This window comes from Oryctolagus cuniculus, chromosome 8, assembly GCF_051225735.1.
Source record: "Oryctolagus cuniculus isolate XC-2025 breed Fujian yellow rabbit chromosome 8, ASM5122573v1, whole genome shotgun sequence".
Taxonomy (NCBI): Eukaryota; Metazoa; Chordata; class Mammalia; order Lagomorpha; family Leporidae; genus Oryctolagus; species Oryctolagus cuniculus.
In genome coordinates, this window is record NC_142874.1 from 119,746,086 (window position 1) to 119,771,652 (window position 25,567).

The 25,567-nt window shown below is 45.7% G+C and overlaps 2 protein-coding genes across 14 annotated transcripts in view; one reads left to right on the forward strand and one right to left on the reverse strand.

Annotated features, from left to right (window-relative positions):
• Positions 1 to 8,808, reverse strand: part of USO1 (USO1 vesicle transport factor) — a 90,163-nt gene extending 81,355 nt beyond the window's left edge. The window contains exon 1 of one of the 2 annotated variants that reach the window (XM_051819677.3): positions 8,453 to 8,808. In XM_051819677.3, the coding sequence (XP_051675637.1) occupies positions 8,453 to 8,518 (66 nt within the window). In that variant the 5' untranslated portion in view covers positions 8,519 to 8,808. The remainder of the gene's footprint in view (positions 1 to 8,452) is intronic. The other variant, XM_051819678.3, reaches the window with a different exon arrangement.
• The window catches only part of G3BP2 (G3BP stress granule assembly factor 2), a 77,690-nt gene continuing 60,904 nt past the window's right edge, over positions 8,782 to 25,567 (forward strand). For 2 of the 12 annotated variants that reach the window (XM_070048007.2, XM_070048013.2), the window contains exons 1-2: positions 8,821 to 9,042; positions 9,146 to 9,330. The gene's annotated coding sequence lies outside the window, so the exon portion shown is untranslated. Of the gene's footprint in view, positions 9,043 to 9,145; positions 9,331 to 25,567 lie in introns of all 12 variants that reach the window. The other 10 variants (XM_070048006.2, XM_070048014.2, XM_070048017.2 and 7 more) reach the window with 7 other exon arrangements.

The window sequence follows — 25,567 nt, forward strand, 5'->3', positions numbered from 1 at the left end:
ACGAAAAAAAGTTGCAAAGATGAAAAAGTATATTTCAGGAAAATTTAAACCAGTTTTATTTAAAAGAACTAGAAAGGAGTGATAATAAGAAAAATTTGACACAAGGTTTTTGAGTACTTCATATTGTGCTAATACTAGATGATCTAAGAAAGACAGTGATGAATTCGAAATGGATTCTAGTTTGAAAAATTTTTAACAGCCTATTAAAAGAGAGTATTGTGTAATTAACAAAAGTAACTGAAAGGGGCTAGTGCTGTGCGTGGTAGGTTAAGTATCTACCTGCAGTGATAGCATTCCCATATGGGGTCAGATTCAAGTCCTGGCTGTTCCTCCTCCGATACAGCTCCCTGCTATGACCTGGGGAAAGCAGTAGAAGATGGCCCAAGTGGTTGGGCCTCTGCACCTGCATGGGAGACCCAGAAGAAGCTCCTGGCTCCTGGCTTCGGACAGGCCCAGCTCTGGCTGTTGCAGCCATCTGGGTTGTGAACCAGCAGATGGAAGATCTCTCTCTGTCTCTGTAACGGCCTCTCAAATAAATAAATAAATCTTAAAAAAAAAAAAAAAGTAACAGAAAACCTGTATTTTACATAATTTTTAGTAAAGTAAGTCTAAGTTTTAACAAGGTAAAATCTCCAAGGCACACCAATCAACAAAAAAGGTAAGCGGTAGGATACAATAAACAATATACCATTGTGTAAAAAGAAATAAAAATGTACACACAAACATATAATTTTATATTACAAAGATGCATGATTATGCATAAAGGTCTACAAGGGTTTGTTTCAAAAAATAACAGTGGTCACCTCTGGAAAAAGAACTGAAGTTGAAGATGGCAGTCGAAGAGGATTTAGACCTTTCTATACTGTTTATTACAGGGAAAGTCTAATTAGCAAAACATGTATAACATTATGGAGCTCACACAGGCAACTGAGAGCATCAGGACATCGCTTTGTTTTCAATAATCACCACCTGAGAGTCACAATTCCACTCAATAAGCAAGAAAAAGGTTATCCCAGTAGCAAATGGTAAATTGAGAATAATCAGAATTATAGTGCAATAACCTGTCAATTAAAAATTTTTTTCACTCACTAATAGTGTCATTTATTTATATTCAGTAATGATACACAGAGACCAAAAGAGCAGCCAGGGGGACAAGGAGTGAAAGAAAGAAAAAACTGGATGAGAGATGTGAAAACAAAAAATTGCCACAAACAAAAATGGGAAAACAAGAAGACAGCATGAAACTAGGGTGCTAAAGGTATGCTTAGGGTTTAAAGGACACAGGGATAATACAGTTTGTAGTATTCCTCAAAATCCCTAATAAAAGTCCTTTGAAAAAAATTTAGTAACTATTTAACTGACATGCAAAAATGAAGAACAGGAATGACAATTAAATCTAACTCTAAGCATCCAATCACTTGTCCAACAAATATTTATCTCAAATTTTAATAAGTCACATTATTTTATAATATAATCTTGCCTTCAGGAAGCTTTGAACATAGCTGTACTTTCAAGGACAGAACTTCCCTAAACGTGCATATTCATTGTAGGTCTAAAATAATTCATATTAGCTAAGAGTCAATTCCCTTGTAATATTTTCATGGACTAAAAAAAGTTACTGTTTTAGAATATAAAAAAAGAGAAAAATTTTTTAAACCAAACTCTGTGAATGAGAAGACTTAAAAAGAAGCAAAAATTCTCCTCAGCTTTTCTTTCTTTCGCAAAAGCAAATCTTATCTTTAGATGACCTCAATTTATTAAAATCTGTAAAAAGACGTGGGCACACATCAAGTCAAACACAAAGTCAAACACAAGTCTCTTTGCAGACGAATTCAGCACAATCCATTTTCACTAATCATCCATATGCCAGCCAGGTAATACACCACTTTATTTATTCTCCATGCTTTCTCCAAGTAATGAACCAGGCTTTCCTAAACGACATCCTTTCAAGCAAGGAGTTGTAACAAAGCTTGTCACCAAATAACCCATCACAAATGCTAGCTCCTCACAATCTAACACTACAGAAGTTTTCATATTAAAGGTAAATAAATTTTTATATGAAGAATATTCACGGCATTTCTGCCTCAGGCATAAAAATAATAAGCATAACTTTTCTATGACATCTATAACAGACAAAAAAGCAGAATACAGAGCAGTGTAAATAATAAAAGGCAAATATGTAAAAGAAAAACAGTACTCACTATCCACAAGTTTTTATGAGCGAATTCTTACATTTCTCTCCTCAAAAATCTGATTCAAGAATGATGCCAATCACTTCACAAACCCTAAAGCCCCAGGATTTATTCTGCCTGTTCAATGAGCAACACTTCATGAACTCCACAAAGCTAAGGATAACAGAGGACTCTTTTCAAATGTAGCATACTTTAAAGAAGTGTATCTTCTAGGAAAACTTTCAGCCGAAAATTTTTCTGAAAACAATAGACTCAAAAAGCTGGAGAAAATAACTTACTCAAATAAATTTGGTATAAATAGATTACTTTGTATCTCCATTTAAAACTATGACATAGCACCTGTTTACTAAACCAGATAAATATTAGAGGTATTTTTGTTTTGTTTTGTTTTTTTAGAGACCCTACTTTTTTTTTTTTTTTTTTTTAAGACAGGCAGAGTTAGACAGTGAGAGACAGAGAGAAAAGTCTTCCTTCTGTTGGTTCACCCCCAAAATGACCGCTACAGCAGGCGTGCTGCACCGATCCGAAGCCAGGAGCCAGGTGCTTCCTCCTGGTCTCCCTTGCGGGTGCAGGGCCCAAGCACTTGGGTCAACCTCCACTGCACTCACAGGCCACAGCAGAGAGCTAGACTGGAAGAGGAGCAACCGGGACAGAACCGGCGCCCCAACTGGGACTAGAACCTGGGGTGCTGGCGCCGCAGGCGGAGGATTAGCCTACTGAGCCGCGGTGCCAGCCCTGTTTTGTTTTTGATTATGACACAACACACTTCTTTGGTAACAAATTTTTTTTTTTCAAGAACATCCATTCACTTTCTTGGAACACACCTTGGAAATCTAGGGCATGTAAAGTTTTACAGATTTTAGTTTTAGTTTTTAAATATGATCTTAGATAATCTATATAATTAACCTTCAAAAAAATCATGTAATATTCAATAGATATTACTTTAAAAGGCACTCTTTTGCTGGATATAGACGTAATCAAAACACAAATCATTTACGTTTTTCTCTGAGATTGTTATTGCAAGACCAACCAAGAGAGGATAATTCATTCCAGCTATGACATTGACCTGATTATTAACAGAGTAGGAAACTTCAACCCAAATAGGAGTTTCAGATCACATACTTAGAGTAATATGGCATTTAATGTGCTTGAATAAACCAAAGCAATGTCTAAATTCAAGCCATACACTTTAATAACAACTGTCTGTATGGCTGGTTCTTTGCTTTCTGAGCCAGCTATCAAAATTTGATTTAAAAAGACACATCCCAACAGTTATAGCAATTTTGCACGTCTTTTCTGGACTTCGGCAACTGTCATGCCTCACAATCCAACCTAAGAACAAAAAATATCCCTAGGATTTTTATCATCACAGATAGTTAAAGCTTCTCTTGGAATTTTCAGGAAATTCACTTTAAAAAAAAAAGATACTAGCTGGGAAGTAGATGTAAAACTAAGTGCGTGAGCATTCAAAAACTTTGAGTAGCATTTTTACTATAATAGTGTTTATTTGCACCCAGCAAAGTGTGACAAAGGTAAAGAGACATCAATCATCAGAAATCAGTGTTCTACTTCAAGTAAAAAAAGAGCTAGCAAATAAAAAGGACTTGAATTCTAGAATAGCTTAACATGAATGAAATCCTGAATTTAAAATATCCAGAATGTCACAGAATTATTGATTATCCCGTGATATAACTAATTCACTGGTTCTGAAGAACATTTTAATGCCAGTTAAAGTAATGCTTACAGAGATTTAAAAGCTTAGTGGTAGGCATAAGCAATAACATCAGAGTAGTTCAAAAAGTATGTGGCAAATGGAATTAAAAGATAAGCTTATTTAAGTGCAAAAATAAATTGAAATCCATGAACAGGGGTCTTCAAAAGTTCATAAAAATGTGGGGCCAGCGCCGTGGCTCACTTGGCTAATCCTGGCCTGCGGCGCCAGAATCCCATATGGGCACCGGGTTCTAGTCCCGGCTGCTCCTCTTCCAGTCCAGCTCTCTGCTGTGGCCCGGGAGTGCAGTGGAGGATGGCCCAAGTGCTTGGGCCCTGCACCCGCATGGGAGACCAGGAGGAAGCACCTGGCTCCTGGCTTCAGATCGGCGTAGCTCCGGCTGTAGCGGCCATTTGGGGGTTGAACCAATGGAGGGAAGACCTTTCTCTCTGTCTCTCCCTCTCACTGTCCGTAACTCTACCTGTCAAATAAATAAATAATCTTTAAAAAAAAAAAGTTCATAAAATGTGTACTGTAAGAATTTCTAAAATTTTTGGTATCAAATAAGCTTATATTAACTCTTTTTCTATGAGCTCTTGGAAATACCCTTATAAAACTCTCATACATTTAGAAGATAAATATTTAAGTTCCCTAAGAAAAAGCAGAAGGCATTTAGCCTAGTGGGTAAGACATGGAATCAAACTTTGGAGTACCTGGGTTTGATTCCTGGCTCCAGCTGCACTCCAGCACACTGCCAGTGCAGACTTTGGGGGAGAGCAGTGATGGCTCAACTAATTGGGTTCCTGCCACCCAGGTGAGAACCTGGATTGTGCTTCCCAGCTGCCAGCCCTGCCATTGCAAGCATTTAGGTAGTGACCAGACCCCCTCCCCCAATCTGATGTCTCTGTTTCTCCAATAAACAGAAGAAATATTTTTTTCAAAAATCAGGAAAGCAGTCAAAGCAGTTACTAAATGTGAAAAATCCCTAAGTAAAAATTTGACACAGGGCTGGCGTTGTGGCATAGCGGGTAAAGCCGCAGCATCCCATATGGGCGCCAGTTCGAGTCCCAGCTACTCCACTTCAGCTCTTTGCTATGGCCCGGGAAAGCAGTAGAAGATGGCCCAAGGCCTTGGGCCTCTGCATCAGAATGGGAAACCCAGAGGAAGTTCCTGGCATCTGGCTTCAGATCATTTGGGGAGTGAGCCAGCAGATGGAAGACCTCTCTTTCTCTCTGCCTCTGCCTAATAAATAATAAATAAACCCTTAAAAAAAAAGGTTGATATAACAGAATTCAATCATTTGAGAACTCTGATTTGTCAAGTCTTTTAGAAAGCATTGACTTAATATCTAATATATATATATATATTTTTTTTTGACAGAGTGGACAGTGAGAGAGAGAGAGATAGAGAGAAAGGTCTTCCTTTGCCGTTGATTCACCCTCCAAAGGCTGCCATGGCCGGAGCGCTGATCCGATGGCAGGAGCCAGGTACTTATCCTGGTCTCCCATGGGGTGCAGGGCCCAAGAACTTGAGCCATCCTCCACTGCACTCCATGGCCACAGCAGAGAGCTGGCCTGGAAGAGGGGCAACCGGGACAGAATCTGGCGCCCCGATCGGGACTAGAACCCGGTGTGCTGGCGCTGCAAGGCGGAGGATTAGCCTAGTGAGCTGCGGTGCCGGCCAGGATCTAATATTTTTAAGCTGCTACAATTATAACTCTGTGATTTCTTTTTAAATAAGACCATAATGAATTCATTTTATATTGAGCCTCTGTGACTATGGAATAACAATGATAAAAATTTATATGAATTCTGCCCTAAAGATACTTTAAGAGTCTAGAAGGGATGAGATATGTATTATGGTAGAAAGAAAAGAAGTGTGCTATCTAGTTAAAATGCAAAAGTAGCCAGACATTGTCTGTAGTCTGGTAGGGGAAAGAAGTTAGGGATGCAGATAAAAGAAGGCACTGCTGGGGCCTGTGCTGCGGCGCACTGGGTTAATGCCCTGGCCTGAAGCGCCAGCATCCCATATGTGCACTGGTTGGGACCTGGCTGCTCCACTTCCAATCCAGCTCTCTGCTATGGCCTGGGAAAGCAGTGGAAGATGGCCCAAGTCTTTGAGCCCCTGCACCCGCATGGGAGACCCGGAAGAAGCTCCAGGCTCCTGGCTTTGGATTATCGCAGCTCCGGCCGTTGTGGCCAATTGGGGAGTGAACCATTGGATGGAAGATCTCTCCCTCTCTCTCTCTCTCTCTCTCTGCCACTCCTCTCTGTGTAACTCTGACTTTCAAATAAATAAATAAAATTAAAAAAAAAAAAAAAAGAAGGTGCTGCTGATGGATTTGTAGGACATGGGTCATTCAAAGAAAATTACGATGAAGAAAACATTGTTTACTTTTGCAAAAATGGAAAAAATATATAAGAAAATACTAAATGATGATACAGAAGATAGAGGTTCCAGGCTCTAGAAACTCAAATATCCAGGTCAGATCAGATCATCAATGACAACATGTAATATCACACTACTCACTCCACTGAGGCTCTATAAATACATCTAAATTAGTGACCCAGCAGCCCTTATTGTACTTCCTGATGGAATGAGATAGTGAAACAAGTTTTCCTCAAGCTGTAATGCGTGAGTAAACAGTCTACTCAGAAGACATCACTTGTTCAATTTTGAGTGCATCATCCATGTTAGGCTAGAACAAGGCCTTCTCCGCTTCCAGTGCCCATCTACAGCACCCACACATGAAGCTCCAGCATCACTTTGATATCATGATGTAAACACCATGTTGTCCCGTTCACCACGACATGCTCAAGGTATTCGGGTCCCCACTCTGCAATATTGTGCAAACTGTTTAGTACTCTGCGCCCGTACAAGGAGAAGCCTCGACCTGGATGATATGAAAGGGCACTCCCAGCTTTAAAATCCTGAACTCTGAATTCCACACCGTGCCAGACTGTTTCTATTTCTTATTTCACTCTACTCCTTCGCATCCCACCCTGATGAGCAGGCCTTTTTCTTCATTTTAGAGTGTATTCACCATCTCTCACCTGCCCAATCCAAACAAGTCGGGGAAGGTCAGGATTCAAATCCAGATCTAACTCCAAAGCATGCTCTAATAAATCACTCTTCCAAACAGGTCTCAAACACAAGTGCCAACAGGAGAGATGCAAGCAGGGCTGAGGGGGTAGGCTGTGGCTACAGTAATCCAGGGAGAACAACTCCGTGTTACAACAGGGCTCACTGCCTTGCCTTGCCTTGCTGCCGTGTGGGACTGGACAAGGGAGGTCAAACAGCCTCTTTCTGTGTGTTTGTGTGACAGAGACAGATCTGATTTTCAAATGAAGGAAACAGATTCACGGACTTCCAACTTCTGCTTTAAACAGTTCTAACCCAGATGAGCAGTTAATTTTAACAATATTACCCCGATTTCCCCAAAATGCCCAGGTAAGTAGTGAAGTAGGGGGCATCAGCAATAAAGTCTAAGCTTTGAAGTTCAGGCACACCTTGACGGAACACCGGGTCTAAGACCTCCATCACATGACTTCACCTCTTTCAGCCTCATTTCTTCATTTGTAATGGATGGCTACCATCACATATCTTGCAGGGTAATTAAGGATTAAAGAAGAATGTGGAAGATAAACAGCTCAGCAAAAGACCTAGCACCAGGTAAGAGCTGGACGAATGGAAGCCATCCTTACTCCCTTCCAGAATCCGGGTAACACAGCTGTCTATCCAAACTTTAAAATGTCATACCCCACCCACTTTTCTGTAGATCTCAGCTTATTCTCAAACACAAAGTTTATTTTTATTTTTAAAAAGAGGCCACACACACGATTTCCAGTAGAATCACACTTCAACTAAGATTATCCCATAACCTAACACGGAAGCAACTATCAAACAGTTTTCTGCAGCACACGTTTAAAATAAATGTCCTTGCAAATCCTGTTCACACGGAAAGCGAGAGGTGTGTTTCCAAAGTGGACACAGCACTGGACACATGACACATACCTGGGTGAGCCCGGAAAGCCGGGGTCTGAACTAAGGCCGGTCCTCCCAGCTGACGGGACGGGAGCAGGTGGCTTTGTGCCCCAAAGAACATGGTTTTATTCTTAGCCACACGCTGTCGCCAACAGCTGGGCTTTAAACCATGCAGTCTTCCCCAGCGCCCCGCTTCCAGACAGAAGGCAGCGAGCAGGCTTCAGGCTCCTCTCGGCCGGCGGAGGCTCGGACGAAGGGGGCGGAGGGAAGCGCCCGCGGAGCTGCGGGTCGGGCCGCCTCTGGCCCGGATCCGTGCCTGCCCGGGCGGGACCACCCAGCCGCGGGGCCTGCGGGGCGAGCGGGCGCGGCCGCTGTCAGCCCGGCCGAGCCGCCGCGCGGGGGGCTGCGCGGGAGCCGTGAGGAAGTAGCTCGGGGGGGTCTCAGGAGAGGCAGGCGGCACGTGGGTCCCCCACGCGCGGGAGGCGACCTCCAGGCCCTCTGGCCCTCTCCGTTCCCCGTCCTGGCCCGGACCTTCCCAAGTCTCGGACCCCATGGCTCCACTCACCGTCTCGGCTTCTGTGTGCTGGGGTCCGGCACTCTGACCCCCCATCACCCCGCGGAGGAAATTCATCTTGCCGCCCAGCCACCGGCTTTACAGCCTCTTCGGGAAAGAAAAGAAGACAACTTCTCCTGCCCTCCGCAGGGGCCCCGAGCCCGCACTCGGCACTCCCCGGCCGCCGCCACCACCGCCTCCTACTCCGCGGCCGCTCCTGCCCCCTAAGCCCGGAAACAGCCGCCACCACCGGCCGAGATGCGCATGCGCGGATACGTGGCATTACGTGGCGACTCGAAGGGCGAAGGCAAAAGGGGAGAGGAGACGAGAGGAGCCACCTAGGGAGGGGTCCGCCCAGGCCCCGCCCACCGCGAGGCCCCGCCCCCGCCGCAGGCCCCGCCCTCCGCGGATTGCTCCTGCTGGCCGCAGCCACCCACGTGGTCGAAGCCCGGCCCTGCCGGCTGGAGAGGGTCGGATTAGACTAAGCGTTTTGGCTCGCCGGGTGTTTAATTGCCGCCGAGCGGAACTCGGCTGCGAGCTATCAAGCCGGGGGCTTGTTTTGTTGAGTCGAAAGTGACATTCTCCTCCGGCCAACGTGACAGGTAAGGGGGTCCCGGGCCCTGCGAGTTCCCTTTTGGGTTTTCGGGTTAGCAGCGCCAGCGTGGTGGTGGCCCTCTGATCCCTGTCAATCGCATTTCTTCACAGGGCTTTGTTTGGTGGTGGGAAGGGTGCTGGACCCCCATCCTCCCAGCGCCACTGGAGGGCGCCTTTCCCAGCGCTTGTTCCTCAAACCCGCGGAGAGGAATTCCTAGATCTGACACCAGGTACGCCGCTGTTCCCAAGTGCTGTGAGGAGGCGAGCCCGCCGAACCCCACGTCTGGCGTGCTCGAGTAAGAAAAGAGAAATTACAAGTCCATTGTTCTGCGGCGTCAGTTTGGCAGCGCGGAGCTTGCCTTTGCAGGGCTCTTACAAAAATGCAAAATGTCATTTGTTTCTCAAGTCGGTATGCCAGGTACTTATGCTTCTGCAGTACTCCTGTGAATTTCCTGAGACTGGAAAGCGCAGGGTCTCCCTAGCTAACTGGCTCAAGCTGCCCGCAGCCCCTGCATTCCCCGTGGGTCCCAGGTGCAGCGTTTAAAATTGAACTCATCCTCTCTGTGAGCCTCCCGTCGAGAAAAAGAAAATCAATATACTGCTTCTGCTCTGTGCCCCGCGGTGCTCTCTGGTCCCACTATCCAAATAATTGCCCAAGGCAGAGGGAGGAAGCCGGCAAGAGTGGGACTTTGGCTTTGCAAATAGCCCCCGTGCAAAGCCCCGTGCTCCATCGATAGTCAAGCCCGATCGTTTCTATTTATAGGCTGTTTCTCAACTAGGTCCTCTGCTCTCCATCCCGCCTGCCTCTGACATAGTTTCTCACTAAGATCAAGCAGTAGCCTCCCGACGAGTTTTTCCGCATTCGGGCCTGGCCTCCCTGCAGTCCGAGCTCCGGTCCACCCTTGCATGAGCCCGACAACCACCAAACAGCTGTTGCTGTCACTCCTCTTCCCCGACGCCTCCAGCGGCTCCCGGTTCTCTATAATAAAATGCAAACCGCACGGGCCTCTTGGGATCAGGCTCCACGGGGCAGTTTGCCCTGCCTCTCCCTCCCTCTTCACCTGGCCAACTCCTGCTAGTTCCTTAAGGCTCCCCTCGGACATCATCTCCTGGAAAGCTCCCTGAAATCTGGGTGTGTGTCTGTAGGCTAGCACTTTGTAGTTACTCATTTATGGTGGGCACCTGGCAAGTGCTTACAGCCTAATGAACCGTTAGGGGCACGACTCGTATTTTTGTGTCTCTGTGGTGTACTGTTGTCTCATAGAAGGCGGTGTTGATGGATAAGTGAATAAATCATTGAATTGAATGAACATGACGACTGCGCTGAGTAGGAGGTCCGATTTCATCTCTAAAGTAGATTTGTACAGAGCTTGTTATCACAAAGGCTGTGGTGAAAGTTCGTTTGCTAGTGCCAAGATTTTAAGCCTGGGAGACTTGGGGAACGGGTGGGATCGTCTTGCCAAAAATACTGTGTTCTAAGCATTGTCCTCTGCTTTAAAACTAGACACTTGACATTTTGCTTCAGACATTTTCCATGGGGGCATTTTGTTGCAGCCTAAAATAAGTAACCAATCGGTGCTCCGCATTTTTGTCACCAAGTACTGTGCACAGAGAACTTAAAAGAACTTCACTGGCCAGGTCTCACCGCAGCCTCACCGCTCCCTGAACCTCACGGCCCCATGGTCAGGGAGAAGGCTGTGGCCTGGAGTAGGGCTACCGTTCCTGCGGCTCAGTAATAAAACACAGCATCTTCACTTTGGTCTTGTTGAAATGTGCCGTTTACTTGTAAACGTTGGTGAATGTAGTGGTAACAGCTGACTGAATTTCCCCTTCATTTGACCTATTTTCTTCCGTAGCAGCATCCCCTGGGCGGGAGGGACTGTGGGCAAGAGCAGTGGACAGTGGGTGCAGAGGTGGTGAGGCTGGAGTTGTCCAGGCTCCCTGGCCCCAAGTCTCGCCTGGGTTCTGCTGTCTCACAGCAGGTGCAAGCTGCTCCCAACCGCCAGCCTCAGAAGGAGACAGACAGGGTGTAGTGGCTGATTTGTCCCCAGTCAGGGTCTTGAAGGGGAGCAGAGGCACCATCACTGCAGAACAACCCTGAAATGGACTTCTTCCTTAAGAGAAAGGGGGTTCTCTGTGACTCCTGCTCATACAGAGGCCAGTTCAGGACTGTGCTGTACCCTTTGATCATCTAATGGAATTCCTTTAGCATGGTAATTGCTGAAGAACCATTTCTTAAATAAGTCAAAGAGGAGACAACATGAAAGAGCTGTTACTGCCTAACTTACTCTTTTGATTTTCATAAATAAATTCAGAATAAGAATGCCATGTGCCATTAAAATATATAGAACTCAAAATTTTGAGTAAATTAGAATGTTTTTAAATTTTTCTATATTTCTAAGTTTTCCTAAACTACACCTGACAACAGAATTCATTGGGAGTGAAATCTATGTTTTAAAATTACTTTGTTCAGTGGCTCACTTTTCCCATCCTACCTTCCTTTCTAGTGGAAAACTCAGCAAAAACAATTAAACATCATTGCAAAAGATTGTTTTTTAGTGGGGGTAGCGGTGGTGAGGTGGAGCAGTCTCTGTGTTTGCTTAGGAGTAATAGAAATGATAATTTGTGTTTGGAAGACATCATCATGTACAGTTTTTTTTAAGGTTTATTTATTTGAAAGGCAGGATTGCAGAGATAGAGGGGGAGACTGCAATGCTTCGCTGACTCCAGAATCCAGGTTTCAGAATAACTTTTTAAGGTGCTAGTGTTAGTTTAGGAGTATTGTGGTGGCCTTTAGTGACTAATTCAGTACTTTTTATCATAGGTGAGGCTCAAATTCTCTTGGGAAGTGGACTTACATTTTTAGGGTCAGATCTTGGCCCACTGAAATGACCTTCTCAGCCTCTCCATTGCTGTTTGCTTTGAGATGCATACATGATGCAATGATTTTCTTTTTTTCTTTTAAGATTTTATTTATTTTTTAAAGATTTTATTTATTTTATTTGAGAGTTAGAGTTACAAACAGTGAGAGGGAGAGACAGAGAGAAAGGTCTTCTTTCCATTGATTCACTCCCCAAATGGCCACAACAGCCGGAGCTGTGCCAATCTGAAGCAAGGAGCTTCTTCCTGGTCTCCCTCATGGGTGCAGAGGCCCAAGGACTTGGGCCATAGCAGAGAGCTGGGGACCGGTGCCGTGGCTCACTTGGCTAATCCTCTGCCTGTGGCGCCAGCACCCCGGGTTCTAGTCCCAGTTGGGGTGCCAGGTACTAGTTCCGGTTGCTCCTCTTCCAGTCTGGCTCTCTGCTGTGGCCCAGGAAGGCAGTGGAGGATGGCCCAAGTGCTTGGGTCCTTGCACCCGCATGGGAGACCGGGAGGAAGCACCTGGCTCCTGGCTTCAGATTGGTGCAGCGCCGGCTGTGGCGGTCATTAGGGGAGTGAAACAACAGAAGGAAGACCTTTCTGTCTTTCTCTCATTGTCTATAACTCTCTCTGTGTCTCTCTCTCTCACTGTCTAACTCTGCCTGGCAAAAAAAAAAAAAAAAAAAAAAAAGAGAGAGAGAGAGAGAGAGAGCTGGACTGGAAAAGGGGCAGCCAGGAATAGAACCGGTGCCCATATGGGATACCGGCGCCACAAGCGGAGGATTAACCTACTGTGCCATGGCACTGACCCATTTATTTATTTATTTATTTATTTATTTATTTATTTATTTAAAAGACAGAGTTATGGGGAAAAGGGTGGAGACAGAGACAGAGAGAAGAAGAAAGAGAGAGAGATCTTCCATCCTCTGGTTCACTCCCCAAATGGCAATAACAGCTGAGGTTGGGCCAGGCTAAAACCAAGAGTCAGGAACTCCATCCTAGTCTCCCATGTGGATGTCAGGAACTCAAGTACTTGGGGCATCTTCCACTGCTTTCCTAAGGGCATTCACAGGGAGCTGGATTGAAAATGGAGCAGCTGGGACTTGAAGTGGCACCCATAATGGATGACGGTGTTGCTGGCAGCCTTAATCCACTGTACCACAAAGCCAGCTCCTCTTGTTTTCTTTTAGACGTGTTTAAAATAAAAAGCACAAAAGGCATATAGTGAAGTCTCTCTGTCTCTCTTTGGCCACCCAATCAATCATTGTAAACCATTCTGTGTATCCTTCCAGACACACAATCACATTTGAGTACTTCCAAAGTTAGAGAATGGAAATAAAGGATAAGTATTTTATTTTGGTGCAAAAAACTTTGAAATCCATGCATGGTTTTATTCATAATGTACATTTTTCCATGAACCTTTCAAAGATTCCTTGAATGCATAGATTTCAAAATTTTTGCGTTGAAATAAACATCTTCTATTTTCCATGAACTTTTGGAAGCACCCTCAAATATATAATCCCCCTCCTTTTAAAAATAACAAATAAAGATAACATCATATATGCTATTTTTATCTTGCTTTTCCCCATTTATTGTGCCTTGGAGATTGTTCCATATCAACGTATAGGGGTTGATTGTGTTCTCTGAAGAGCTTTTCAAAATACTGTTTAAAATCTTAGGAATTCCCTCCTGGAGGAAGACGCAGGAAGGAGGATTCTGGGCCATCACTCTGCTCCGTTTGATCATTTTCATTTGTTTATACTTCCTGTTTCATTTGAACAAAACCGTTCGGAAGCTCTCTTAGGAGCTGTGAAATGTGACTGAGGCACACACCTGGCACCTGGCATAGCTGAGGTGCCTCGCGTGCTCCCACAGTTCAGCGTTCCTGCTCTCCTGTTTCTGAAAGGAACGGTAATTGTCATTTACCTTATGTGGTTGTTCTAAGGACAGTTTTAGATAAATATCTTTATTGTTCATAGTGCTTAGTACTTGAAACTGTAAGAACTCAATGAAGGTAGAGAGGAGACCCTGGTCATCTTTGACGGTATTTCATTTTCATTTTCTTTGCTGTCTCATCTGATGGTTCACTCTCCAAATGCTGCAATAGCTGGAGCTGGGCCAGGCCAAAGCCAGGAGCCCAGAATTCAATCCAGATCACCCATGTGGGTGACAGGGACCCAACTACTTGAGCCATTACCTGCTGCCTCCCAGGGTTGGCATTAGCAATAAGCCAGAATTGGAAGCAGAACCAAAACACAGACCCAAAAACTCCTATATGGAATATGGGTGCCCCAAGCCATGTCGTAACCTCTGTGTCAAGTACCAGCCCCTGTATCATCAGTTTCTTAATATTTAAGTATATTACCCTGTACTAGTATCAACTCAGACTTTTAATGGCTCATGTTATGGGAAAGTCTATTATTTCAGATGTTGCTTGATCTGGGAGCATCAAGTCTACGTCCCTCGGATCAGCTTTCACTGTTTCTGGGCTCTGCCTTCCTCATTGGTTTCTTTATTAGCTCCATAGTCGGGAGAGGTAACTAGCAGGGCCTGCAATCCTACAGTCTCCCAGGTCCATGCTTATCAAGGAAGTCTCCAAACCTCTCTCCTAGTAGCCCCAGCAAAAATTTCCTCATGTCTCATTCTGACTGACTGGGTCACATGTCCATGTGTTGAACCAGTTCCTGTAGTCTAAGGCAGGAGAAGTTCTCTTGGCCTTGAGTCATGTGCTAACCTCTAAAGCAAGGAGTGGAAGTCTGAAGCCTATTGCAGAACTTGCAGCAAAAGAACTGGGGAACAGGGACCAGTGTTGTGGCGTAGCCAGTAAAGCTGCCACTTGCAACACTGGTATTGATATGGGTGCCTGTTCATGTCCCAGCTGCTCCAATCCTGATCCAGCTCCCTGCTAATGGCCTGAGAAAACCAGCAGAAGATGGCCCAGGTGTATGGCCCCTGCCACCCACATGGGAGTCCTGGATGAAACTCCTGGCTCCTGGGTTCAGCCAGGTAGCCTTTTGGGGGCGAACCAGCAGTAGGTGGAATCTCTCTCTCTCTCTCTAACTCTGACCTTAAAATAAAAATAAATGTGGGGCCGGCACTGTGGCGCAGTGGGTTAACGCCCTGGCCTGAAGCACCAGCATCCCACATGGGTGCCTGTTTGAGTCCTGGCTGCTCTACTTCTGATCCAGCTCTCTGCTATGGCCTGGGAAAGCTGTAGAAGATGGCCCAAGCCCTTGGGCCCCTGCACCCACGTGGGAGACCCAAAAGAGGCTCCTAGCTTCAGATTGGCACAGCTCCAGCTGTTGCGGCCAATTGGGGAGTGAACCAAGAGATGGAAGACCTCTCTCTGTCTCTATGCCTCTCCTCTCTCTGTGTAACTCTGACTCTCAAGTAAAAAATAAATAAATCTTAAAAAAAAATAAAAATACATGTTAAAAAAAGAAAAAGAAAATTGATAAACAGAGGTTTTCTTTAAAGGAAAACTGCAGTACAATGCCAGGAGAAGATTTGTCACTCTAGCTCGCTCTATCCCCTAATGGATTCACTGCTTGCCAGTTTTGTCTTTTTTAAAATATTGTTCCAGCAGGGCCACGAGCATATCGCTAGCTTTGGTTCTGCAAAAGGCTCTGAAGATCGCATTGCATCCTTTAATTCATTGTAATTGAGTTGTATTTGTGTCTGCAGGTGAAAGTACACCTTTGAAAAAAAGTGCGGTGCAGCTCTATTTCCATCTTTAAGAAAATGCCATAAACAGTATTGCTTACTTATGAAACACTTAAATTAGGAAATTCCTATGTTGGTTTCCAAACCTCTTTTGATAAAGTCATCAAGGGATGAATTTATCAGATCCAGGCCCTGTCACTGTGGAAAATCTGATTGTTACCTCCCCACACCCGAGTCTTCCTCCTCCCAGCCAGCTGAACAGGCAGGGCCTGACTGGCCGGGATTTTACTGTGCCATTCCATAGCGAGGCCAGAGCCTTTGAAGTTCACATTATTGGTTAATGCCAAGATTCCATGGATGCTCAAGGTGATTTATTAGACTCACTGCTCCCTTCAGGAACAAGCCAAGATCCCAGACTAAGTTGCAGCTGATCTCTTTGAGAGGGAGGGGGCTGATTGTCTATTGAGATCAGAGTTTACCAGGGAGTCTGGGCCTCCAGGCCAGCACGTGGTAGCTGACCTGGACCACAGTTTTTCCAAGCTGCCCTCCTTCCCCAATTGCAGTTGTTTAACAGTGTTGGCTGCCAGGTGCCAATAGTCTGTGATGGACAAATGCAGCCCTCAGACGATCAGGGTGGGCTTAGTAACTTGTCCATGGCAGGCAGGTCCAGAACAGGCACGCACAGGTGGTTTGAGGAAAGGAGTGGGAGAAGGGTGTGGACAGCTCAGGAGTCCATGGAGAAAGTCGGTGGATGAAGACGGGAAGATCCTAAGCTCAGAGAGGTGAGGAGACGTTTTCCTGCTGGCCTCTGTTCCCTGCGGCTGCCTTGCTGGGATCTCGCAGATGCTGTGCTAGTTGAAAGTAGCACATGAAGTCAGAGAAGCCCCCGTTTACCCCCTTCCTGCTTCCAGCATGCAGTGAGACCCCGAGGGACCCAGACCCAAGTCCCAGAAGAGCTCCCCCTCTGGCAGGTATTCGAACAGAGAATCCCACTCTGCAGCCACCATTCCCCGACTTGTGGGGGTGCTGCTGTCCAGCTCCCACTCTGGTGTCTAGGTTGAAGCAAAATGAGTCTGCAGGCATTTGTGTATTTATTTTGAGGCAAACTAAGTATCCGGATCTTTGTTTTTAAAAAATTTGGAATCCATTCCATTGAAAAGAAACCAGTGGAGTGACACACTTCACACAATTCATTAGAATGTGTGGTCCTAGCAAGTCCTACCAACTTCAGAAGCGCTCTGAGGGAAGGTCTGATGGGTTGATCTGGCTGGGAGCCAGTGTCTTCCTGCAGCTTTAGCTCCTCTTAGAGCCTCCGCCCTTGGATAGCTGCTTGGCCCTGGCTAGAGGCGAGGGCTGCCTGGTGCAGCAGTTTTGATTTTTTTTTTTTCTGCCATCCGGGGAAGGATGGTCCTTTCTGCAGTTTGGTAATTCTTGCCTTCCCCAGCCCAGGGAGCTGCTTTGCTCAAAGAGCTTTTCTCCCTAGTCAGTACCACACCCTTCCTTTGGGCAGAGATGGAGTTGCAGTGGCCAATTGATAAAGGGGAGGAAGGTTTGTATGCAAGGGAGAGGAGGCAAAGAAGAGGAAGGGGGTTGGAGTGGTGAGAGAGATTCAAGAAGCTGAATGAAATTGCTGACTAATATCTGCAGCTAGAGTATCACACCCACAGAAATACGGTGTTTTTTTTTCCCCCAGTCCTTAAAATAGCTCAGTATACCAGAATACTGAAAACAGATGTGCTCGGTTTCTTGAATTATTGATTCGGCAAACATTCACGGCTCCATCCTCTGTGCCAGGCCCCGCCTGCTGTAGTTAGGCTCCCATGTGTATCTCGTCGGACTGCTAGAAATTCCTGTTTCTGTTTTGCGGAGAGAAGCCTGGGCTGCAGCATGATGTCCACCAGAAAGCCACACTTTCTTGTGGGTTCTCATGCTGGTCCTGTCACTTCAGGACTGCGACCTTGGGCTAATGACTTAGTTTTGCTGGCTAAGTTGTGATTACCATATATCATGATAGAAAGCCAAACCAGAGAATGTCTCAAATAAATTAGGAGGCAGGCAGTGCAAGACTGATACACAGAGGCTCCAGGATACCACGTGGGCTGTGGGCTGGAATCTTTGTGCACGGCTGTCCACCTTTGTGTTTGTGGTTACAAACTGGCTGTTCCACCGCTAGCATTGCGTCTTCATTCTGCGCAGGACGAAGGGCAAAAATGAAGGGCAAATAGTATCTTCTGACTGCACCTGCCTTCCTCTTGCCCTTTCAAGCTTTTATTTTAAACTAATGTCAGAATTGTAAAAATGGCACAGAGAATACCTGTATAACCTTCACCTAGATTCTTTTAATATTTTTTTAAACAATTTTTTAAAGGTTTATTTATTTTACTTGAAAAAGTTACACAGAGAGGAGAGCCAGAGAGAGAGAGAGAGAGAGAGAGAGAGAGAGGTCTTCCATCTGATGGTTCACTCCCCAATTGGCCGCAATGGCCAGAGCTGCGCCGATCCGAAGCCAGGAGCCAGGAGCCTCTTCCAGGTCTCCCATGTGAGTGCAGGGGCCCAAGCACTTGGGCCATCTTCTGCTGCTTTCCCAGGCCATCAGCAGGGATTTGGGTCAGAAGTAGAGCTGCCGGAACTTGAACCGGTGGCCCCATCATGTGTGTTCCTCAGACGTTAACATTTGTACTCCAATTGCTTGATCATTACTTTCTCTTTAAATATATCCATTTCCCCACTGCACCATCTGAGAGGAATTTGAGACAGGATGCCCCTTTACTCTTCAATTTCCACCCATTTTGTGAACTCTGTCCATGGGGCCAATGTGTGGCATAGCTGGTAAAGCTACTGCCTGCCATGCTGGCATCTGATATGGGTGCTGGTTTGTGTCCTGGCTGTTCCACTTCTGATCTGCCTCCCTGCTAATGGCCTGGGGAAGTACTGGAAGATGGCCCAAGAGCTTGTGCCCCTGCACCCACATGGGAGACTCAGATGAATCTTTTGGCTCCTGGCTTTGGCCTGGCCCAGCTCTGGCTGTGGCAACCATCTGGGGAGTGAACCAGTGGGTGGAAGATCTCCCTCTCTGTCTGTAACCCCAACTTTCAGAATAAATTATTAAATAAAAAAAAAAAAAGAGCCACATCTACTCTTAGCTACAAGGGTATCTGGGAAAAGCATTATTTTGTCGTTTGAGTATAGGCATATTCTCTGAATAAAGAGATAAGAACAAGAGCCAGATAAGTTGCCAACCTAATAGTAGCATAGTTGTAAGTGATAAGTTAAATGATGGTTGACACTTAAAAATGCCCTTCCCCAACCTGGGACTTACTTATGTATTTCTGTTTGTTTTGTTTTTTGATCACTTCTGGTTTCATAGGCGGTAAATGGCAGAACAGGTGTGCAAGCTGTAATCTGGCTACTCCGTCACAGGTTCTTTTTGCTGGTTTTAGAAATTCTGTATTCTGGGGGTTAAGCTGCCCCTGCAGTGCTGGTATTCTGTATGGGCGCTAGTTCCAGTCGGCTGTTCCACTTCTGAGCGAGCTCCAGGCTAATGGCCATGGAAGGCGGTAGAAGGTGGTCCACGTGCTTGGGCTCCTGCACCCATGTGGGAGACCAGGAGGAAGCTTCTGGCTTCTGGGTTCAGGTGAGCCCAGCTGCAGCCATTGTGGCCATTTGCAATGTGAACCAGCGAGCGGAAGATTTCTCTGTCTTTCCCTCTTTCTCTCTGTAATTCTGCCTTTCAAATAAATATTTATTAAAAGATAAAAATAAAAAAGATTTATTTAAAAAAATAAATTCTGTATTCTCCTAATCTTTTGGTTAATACAACTAAAACCACACACCTATTTCCTAGATGAAGACAGCATATGTACATACTGAATAGAAACCTGAGTCAGATTTCTTTGTCTTTGCTCTCATCGTCAGAGATAGTTTTTCTTTTGGGGAGATGGCTGTTTATTTCTTCACCTAGTCATCATAATCTGGGAAGATCTGGGAGAGGAAAATAGTTTGAGCATGATGACATTTGCACAGCTTTATAAATCAACACAATCATGTGTTTCATTGATTCTTTGCAGTTTTTAAAATATTTAATGGAAATAAAGAACTGTAAAAATCTTTCCTCTGCTTCCAACTATAAGAGTTGGAATTTAAAATTCCCTTGTCACAGAATCGGTTTGAAAGAACATGAACATTTAATACCTAGTGGAAGCAAAAATCTTACCTCATTTAACTAAGAACATTATATTGAGAAGCATGAAATAATATCATTGTATGGCAAAAATAAGAAGTGATGTTAGAAAAGAAATAAATCAGGATAGAGAATTATATATACGGAAGGATCACAGCTAAGTATAACATATACACATAGGAATCAGCTTAGAAGGAAATGTAGTAAGATGCCAGTTAAGAGTAGTTGTGCATGTTAAGATGGAAGGATACTGGTTGGTGTTTTCCTCTTTCAACTTTCCCATAATTTTAAACCTCTTAAAAATATTATCACAAATAACAATAGACTTAGAACACATTTATAAACATGGTCTGGCAGAGAACATGATCTGGAGCCCTTAAAAAACTGGGAAAAGAGACTCAAGGGATCGCACCTTGCAGCTCTTACCTGGGCCCATATTCCCATCTATTCTGGTACCATCTCCTTCTTCTTCCCTCCCATTCTTCTTTTACTCTGTTTCTTTCCTCTTTTCTTCTTAATATAAAGTAGGTGACAGTTTGATTATTGGAGAAGGAGAATTTGATACAATAGGAAGAGCATTATTTTTTTAAGATTTATTTATTTGAAATGCACAGAGGGGGGGTGGGATGTGTTCCATTTGCTGGTTTACTCCCCGAATGGCCACAACAGCCAGGACTGAGCTAGGCTGACGCCAGGAGCCAGGAGCTTCTTCCAGGTCTCCTACATAGGTGCAGGGACCCAAGCACTTGGCATCCTCCACTGTTTTCCTAGGAACAGTATCAGGGAGCTGAATTGGAAGTGGAGCAGCCAGGACTCAAACTGTCATCCATATGGGATCTCAGCATCACAGGCAGTGGCTTAACCTGCTATGCCACAGTGCTGGCCTGCTAGGTTTTCATTTTTGAAAGATGCCTTAAAATATAGACCTTCCTGAGGGATGGATATGTGGCCTTCCTGAATCCTTCTTATTGGCAAATACTCCTGAACTATATCATCTTCACACACACACAGAAATGTTTGAGAAATGAATAAGAATTGATAATACAACAATACTTTAAAAAGTATGGGGAAAACTAGATTAAAAGAAGTTTATTTTGGTGGCGGCACAGTTTTGAACTATGCCTAGTTTTCCATAGCATGCATTTTCCATGAACTCTTTAAAGACCTGTATGCATGGATTGAGAGTCCCACTGAGGTTCAAATGCAGGCTTCTGTTTGGACTGCTGTATTGCCTTTTGCTCACTTTTAAAATGCCGGTTCACTGTCAGAGACCTCTGGGGCTCTGACTATAACCACGGCTTTCCATATGTCGATGCCAAGGTTCTGCTGTCATTGAAACTTGCATCTCTGGTTCCCCCTGGGGGTCATCCTTCACCTCTCCAGAGGTGTGCCTCCAGCCCCGCCATCCTGAAACAGTACAAGGAAAGCCTGTGAAGAAGTTCAGTGAGTCTAGCGCCCCCTCCTGTTAAAGGAACAGGAAGTCAGGCCAAAGCAGGGTGGTGGAAAGCTTGAGGGGAATCTTCAGGGAGCTGTTCTGGAGGTTTTCAATCTGGAGAGCCTGGCCTTGTGAGACCTGGAGACCCAACATGCGGGTGCTGTGTGCTGGGCGTGTGTCTGTCTTTCTGTGTCAGACTTCCTAGTCTCTGTGCTTTTCCTGGTGAATTTATTCCATTCTCCTCTCTCTGAGGTTAGCTTTGTCTTTTAACTCCTCTGCTGCCATATACAAGGTATGTCAAGCTTAGCAGTGACGTTGGTTTGCTGCTGCCTGGACCCCAGTCCCAACTCAACATGGCCTCACAGGCCAACTCCCCATCCCCATCCAGTGTGACTCTGAGAATCTGATTGGGTCAGGTGTCTACCCTAGTCCAGTCAGGAGTTGTGCTTAATAAATGTTGTCCCATAATAATTTATTTATTTATTTATTTTTTTTTTTTTTTTGACAGGCAGAGTGGACAGTGAGAGAGAGAGACAGAGAGAAAGGTCTTCCTTTGCCGTTGGTTCACCCTCCAATGGCCGCCGCGGCCAGCGCGCTGCGGCCGGCGCACCGCGCTGATCCGATGGCAGGAGCCAGGAGCCAGGTGCTTTTCCTGGTCTCCCATGGGGTGCAGGGCCCAAGCACCTGGGCCATCCTCCACTGCACTCCCTGGCCACAGCAGAGGGCTGGCCTGGAAGAGGGGCAACCGGGACAGAATCCGGCGCCCCGACCGGGACTAGAACCCGGTGTGCCGGCGCCGCTAGGCGGAGGATTAGCCTAGTGAGCCGCGGCGCCGGCTTTGTCCCATAATAATTACCTTGTTTCCTTTTACTGGCCCATAGGATGGTGGGTGGTGGTCAGGAGATCTGGTATATCCAGTTATGAAGACTTTGGAGATGTTCAGTGGTAATCAGTATTATTTCATGGCAATTACTACTAGGAATTTCTTGTACTAAACATTTAACTGTCCCAGCACTCCTACTTTCATCTCTTTTTTATGTGGGAGGAAACCATTGAAGGATAGAGGCCAAGTAACTTCTGGGAGGTGACGAAGCTGAGTGACAGGGATTGGATCTGCAATTTCTTTGTGCAGAGCCTGTCCTCTCCCCTGCTTTTTTCAGTGGTGCCCTGGTCAGCTGCTTAACCATGGTCACAGTTTCATTCCCTTGCTATGCTGCCTCACTTTGGGGGAGTGGACGGTTTTTGAGGTGGGGAAAACCAGCCAATGGGCTACATGTTTCCTAGTTATGTCTAGTCTGTGACAAAGCTGTGATCTTTCCAGAACACATGGGGACAGGAGAGACTGTCTTGGCTTCTTTTTTTTTTTTTTTTTTTTAAGATTTATTTATTTATTTGAAAGTCAAAGTTACACAGAGCAAGAAGGAGAGGCAGAGAGAGAGAGGTCTTCCATCTGCTGGTTCACTCCCCAGGTGGCTGCAACTGCTCGAGCTGTGCTGATCTGAAGCCAGGAGCCAGGAGCTTCTTCTGGATCTACATGTGGGTGCAGGGGCCCAACGACTTAGGCCATCTTCTACTGCTTTCCCAGGCCATCGCAGAGAGCTGGATTGGAAGTGGAGCAGCAGGGACTCAGACAGGTGCCCATACAGGATGCCAGTACTGTGAGTGGTGGCTTTGCCTGCTACACAACAGCGAAGGACCCTCTCTTCTCTTGCCTTCTGATATTGAGTCATTCACTTGCTCAAGAAGGAAGCACAGTCGACACTTTATCATTTATGTAAGCTATTGTTAATGTTCAATAATTATTTAGTATCTAGTAGCTGGCACAGGTATGCAGTGAGATGCTTTTTCCTCTCCAGTGGAACTAGCCAACTTTAGCTTTTATCCTCTCATAAAACTGAAGATAAGGAGTTCCAGAGCTGACTGCTTGATACCTCCCCAAGTTAGAGTCCAGAGTGAGCTGATGGAGTTGAAGGGAATGATCATTCACAGGTTAGCAACCCTTGGAACAGAGAATCCTCCCCAACATTATATATACACACACACACACACACACACACACACACATATAATTTTTTTAAAATTTATTTGACAGATAGAGTTAGACAGTGAGAGAGAGAGACAGAGAAAGGTCTTCCTTCCATTGGTTCACCCCCCAAATGGCCGCCATGGCCAGTGCTGCGCCGATCCGAAGCCAGGAGCCAGGTGCTTTCTTCTGGTCTCCCATGCGGGTGCAGGGGCCCAAGCACCCGGGCCATCCTCCTCTGCCCTCCCGGGCCACAGCAGAGAGCTGGACTGGAAGAGGAGCAACTGGGACTAGAACCCAGTGCCCATATGGGATGCCGGTACCCCAGGTGGAGGATTAACCAAGTGAGCACAGCACTGGCCCCTCTAACATTATATTTTAAAATATAAATGAAACCATTAAATCTCGAATTTTAAACTTAGTGCAAAAGATCCTAGCAGAGAAGGTGGTAATATCATTGTATTCCCCATATTTAATCTCTCAAATTAGTGCTGCCTCCAGTGTGTTGGCCTCTAGAAGGCACTGCCCTCCCCCCCCCCCCCAAGTCCGTTCGTTTTCCTAGCAATTGGATTTTTTGCATACTCTGGGTGCTTTTTTTTCTCCAATCATTCAGGAATCATTTGCCAGGCTCAGTGCGGGGTTCAGAGTGGAACAAAGTATGCAAGGTTGCTTCCCAGGGCCAAATCCAGAGGTGGAGTTTTAGGACAGCACAGTCTAAACACCTAAAGGATCTGTTTGTTACATATACATTGGAATTTACTATGAAATTTCTGTTTTATGGCTATGTTGGCTGAAAAGCAGCCATTATTAGTAACAGTATTTAAGAAAACCAATTAATTAGCTTACTCATGAAATTAAGATTATCTGTGTGTTTATTCTCAAGATTAATATTTAATATTAAGTAATAGATTCTGCTTTTGCTAAATCTAATGTGCTCTGAATAAGTGCCATAAAGTGTGAAAAATACAAATTCATTTAAAAAAAAGGTTTATTTATTTATTTGAAAGGCAGAATTAGAGAGAGACAGAGGCAGAGAGAGAGATCTGTCCTCCATCTGCTGGCTCACTCCCCAGATGGCCATGACAGCAGGAGTTGAGCTGATCTGAAGCCAGGAGCCAGGAGCTTCTTCCAGGTTTCCCACGGGGGTACAGGAGTCCAAGGACTTGTGCCATCTTCTACTGCTTTCCCAGGCCATAGCAGAGAGCTGGATTGGAAGTGGAGCAGCCGAGACTCCAACCAGTTCCCATATGGGATGCTGGCGCTGCAGGTGACAGCTTTTACCCGCTACACCACAGTGCTGGCCCCCAAATTCATTCTTTTTTTTTTTTTTTTTTTTTTTTTTTTTTTTTTTTTTTACAGGCAGAGTGAACAGTGAGAGAGAAGGCCGGCGCCGTGGCTCAATAGGCTAATCCTCCACCTTGCGGCGCCGGCACACCGGGTTCTAGTCCCGGTCGGGGCGCCGGATTCTGTCCCGGTTGCCCCTCTTCCAGGCCAGCTCTCTGCTATGGCCAGGGAGTGCAGTGGAGGATGGCCCAGGTGCTTGGGCCCTGCACCCCATGGGAGACCAGGAAAAGCACCTGGCTCCTGGCTCCTGCCATCGGATCAGCGCGGTGCGCCGGCCGCAGCGCGCTGGCCGCGGCGGCCATTGGAGGGTGAACCAACGGCAAAGGAAGACCTTTCTCTCTGTCTCTCTTTCTCACTGTCCACTCTGCCTGTCAAAAAAAAAAAAAAAAAAAAAAAAAAAAACAGTGAGAGAGAGAGACAGAGAGAAAGGTCTTCCTTTGCCGTTGGTTCACCCTCCAATGGCCGCCGCGGCCGGCGCGCTGCGGCCGGCGCACCGCGCTGATCCGATGGCAGGAGCCAGGAGCCAGGTGCTTTTCCTGGTCTCCCATGGGGTGCAGGGCCCAAGCACCTAGGCCATCCTCCACTGCACTCCCTGGCCACAGCAGAGAGCTGGCCTGGAAGAGGGGCAACGGGGACAGAATCCGGCGCCCCGACCGGGACTAGAACCCGTGTGCCAGCACCGCTAGGCGGAGGATTAGCCTAGTGAGCCGCGGCGCCGGTCCCCAAATTCATTCTTAATTTCACAAAATTTATGTTTGACAGGACTAATGCCTGGTCAACATTTTTCTAAATTGATCTATTAAACTATAGAATTATAATTAAGCTAACCGTTAATAAACCTTTATAGAAAAAAACATCAGTGACCTCCTTATTCACTAATTTAGCAGGAGTTCATTAGGCCCAGCGCTATTCCTGTGCTCAGTGAATGCTAGCCATTGCTGCTGCCACCCATGAGTTTTTAAGGACAGTAAAACTCTGTGGCATTCACCGGTCTATAGATGTTAAGAGTCCTGTATACTTCATTCTTCC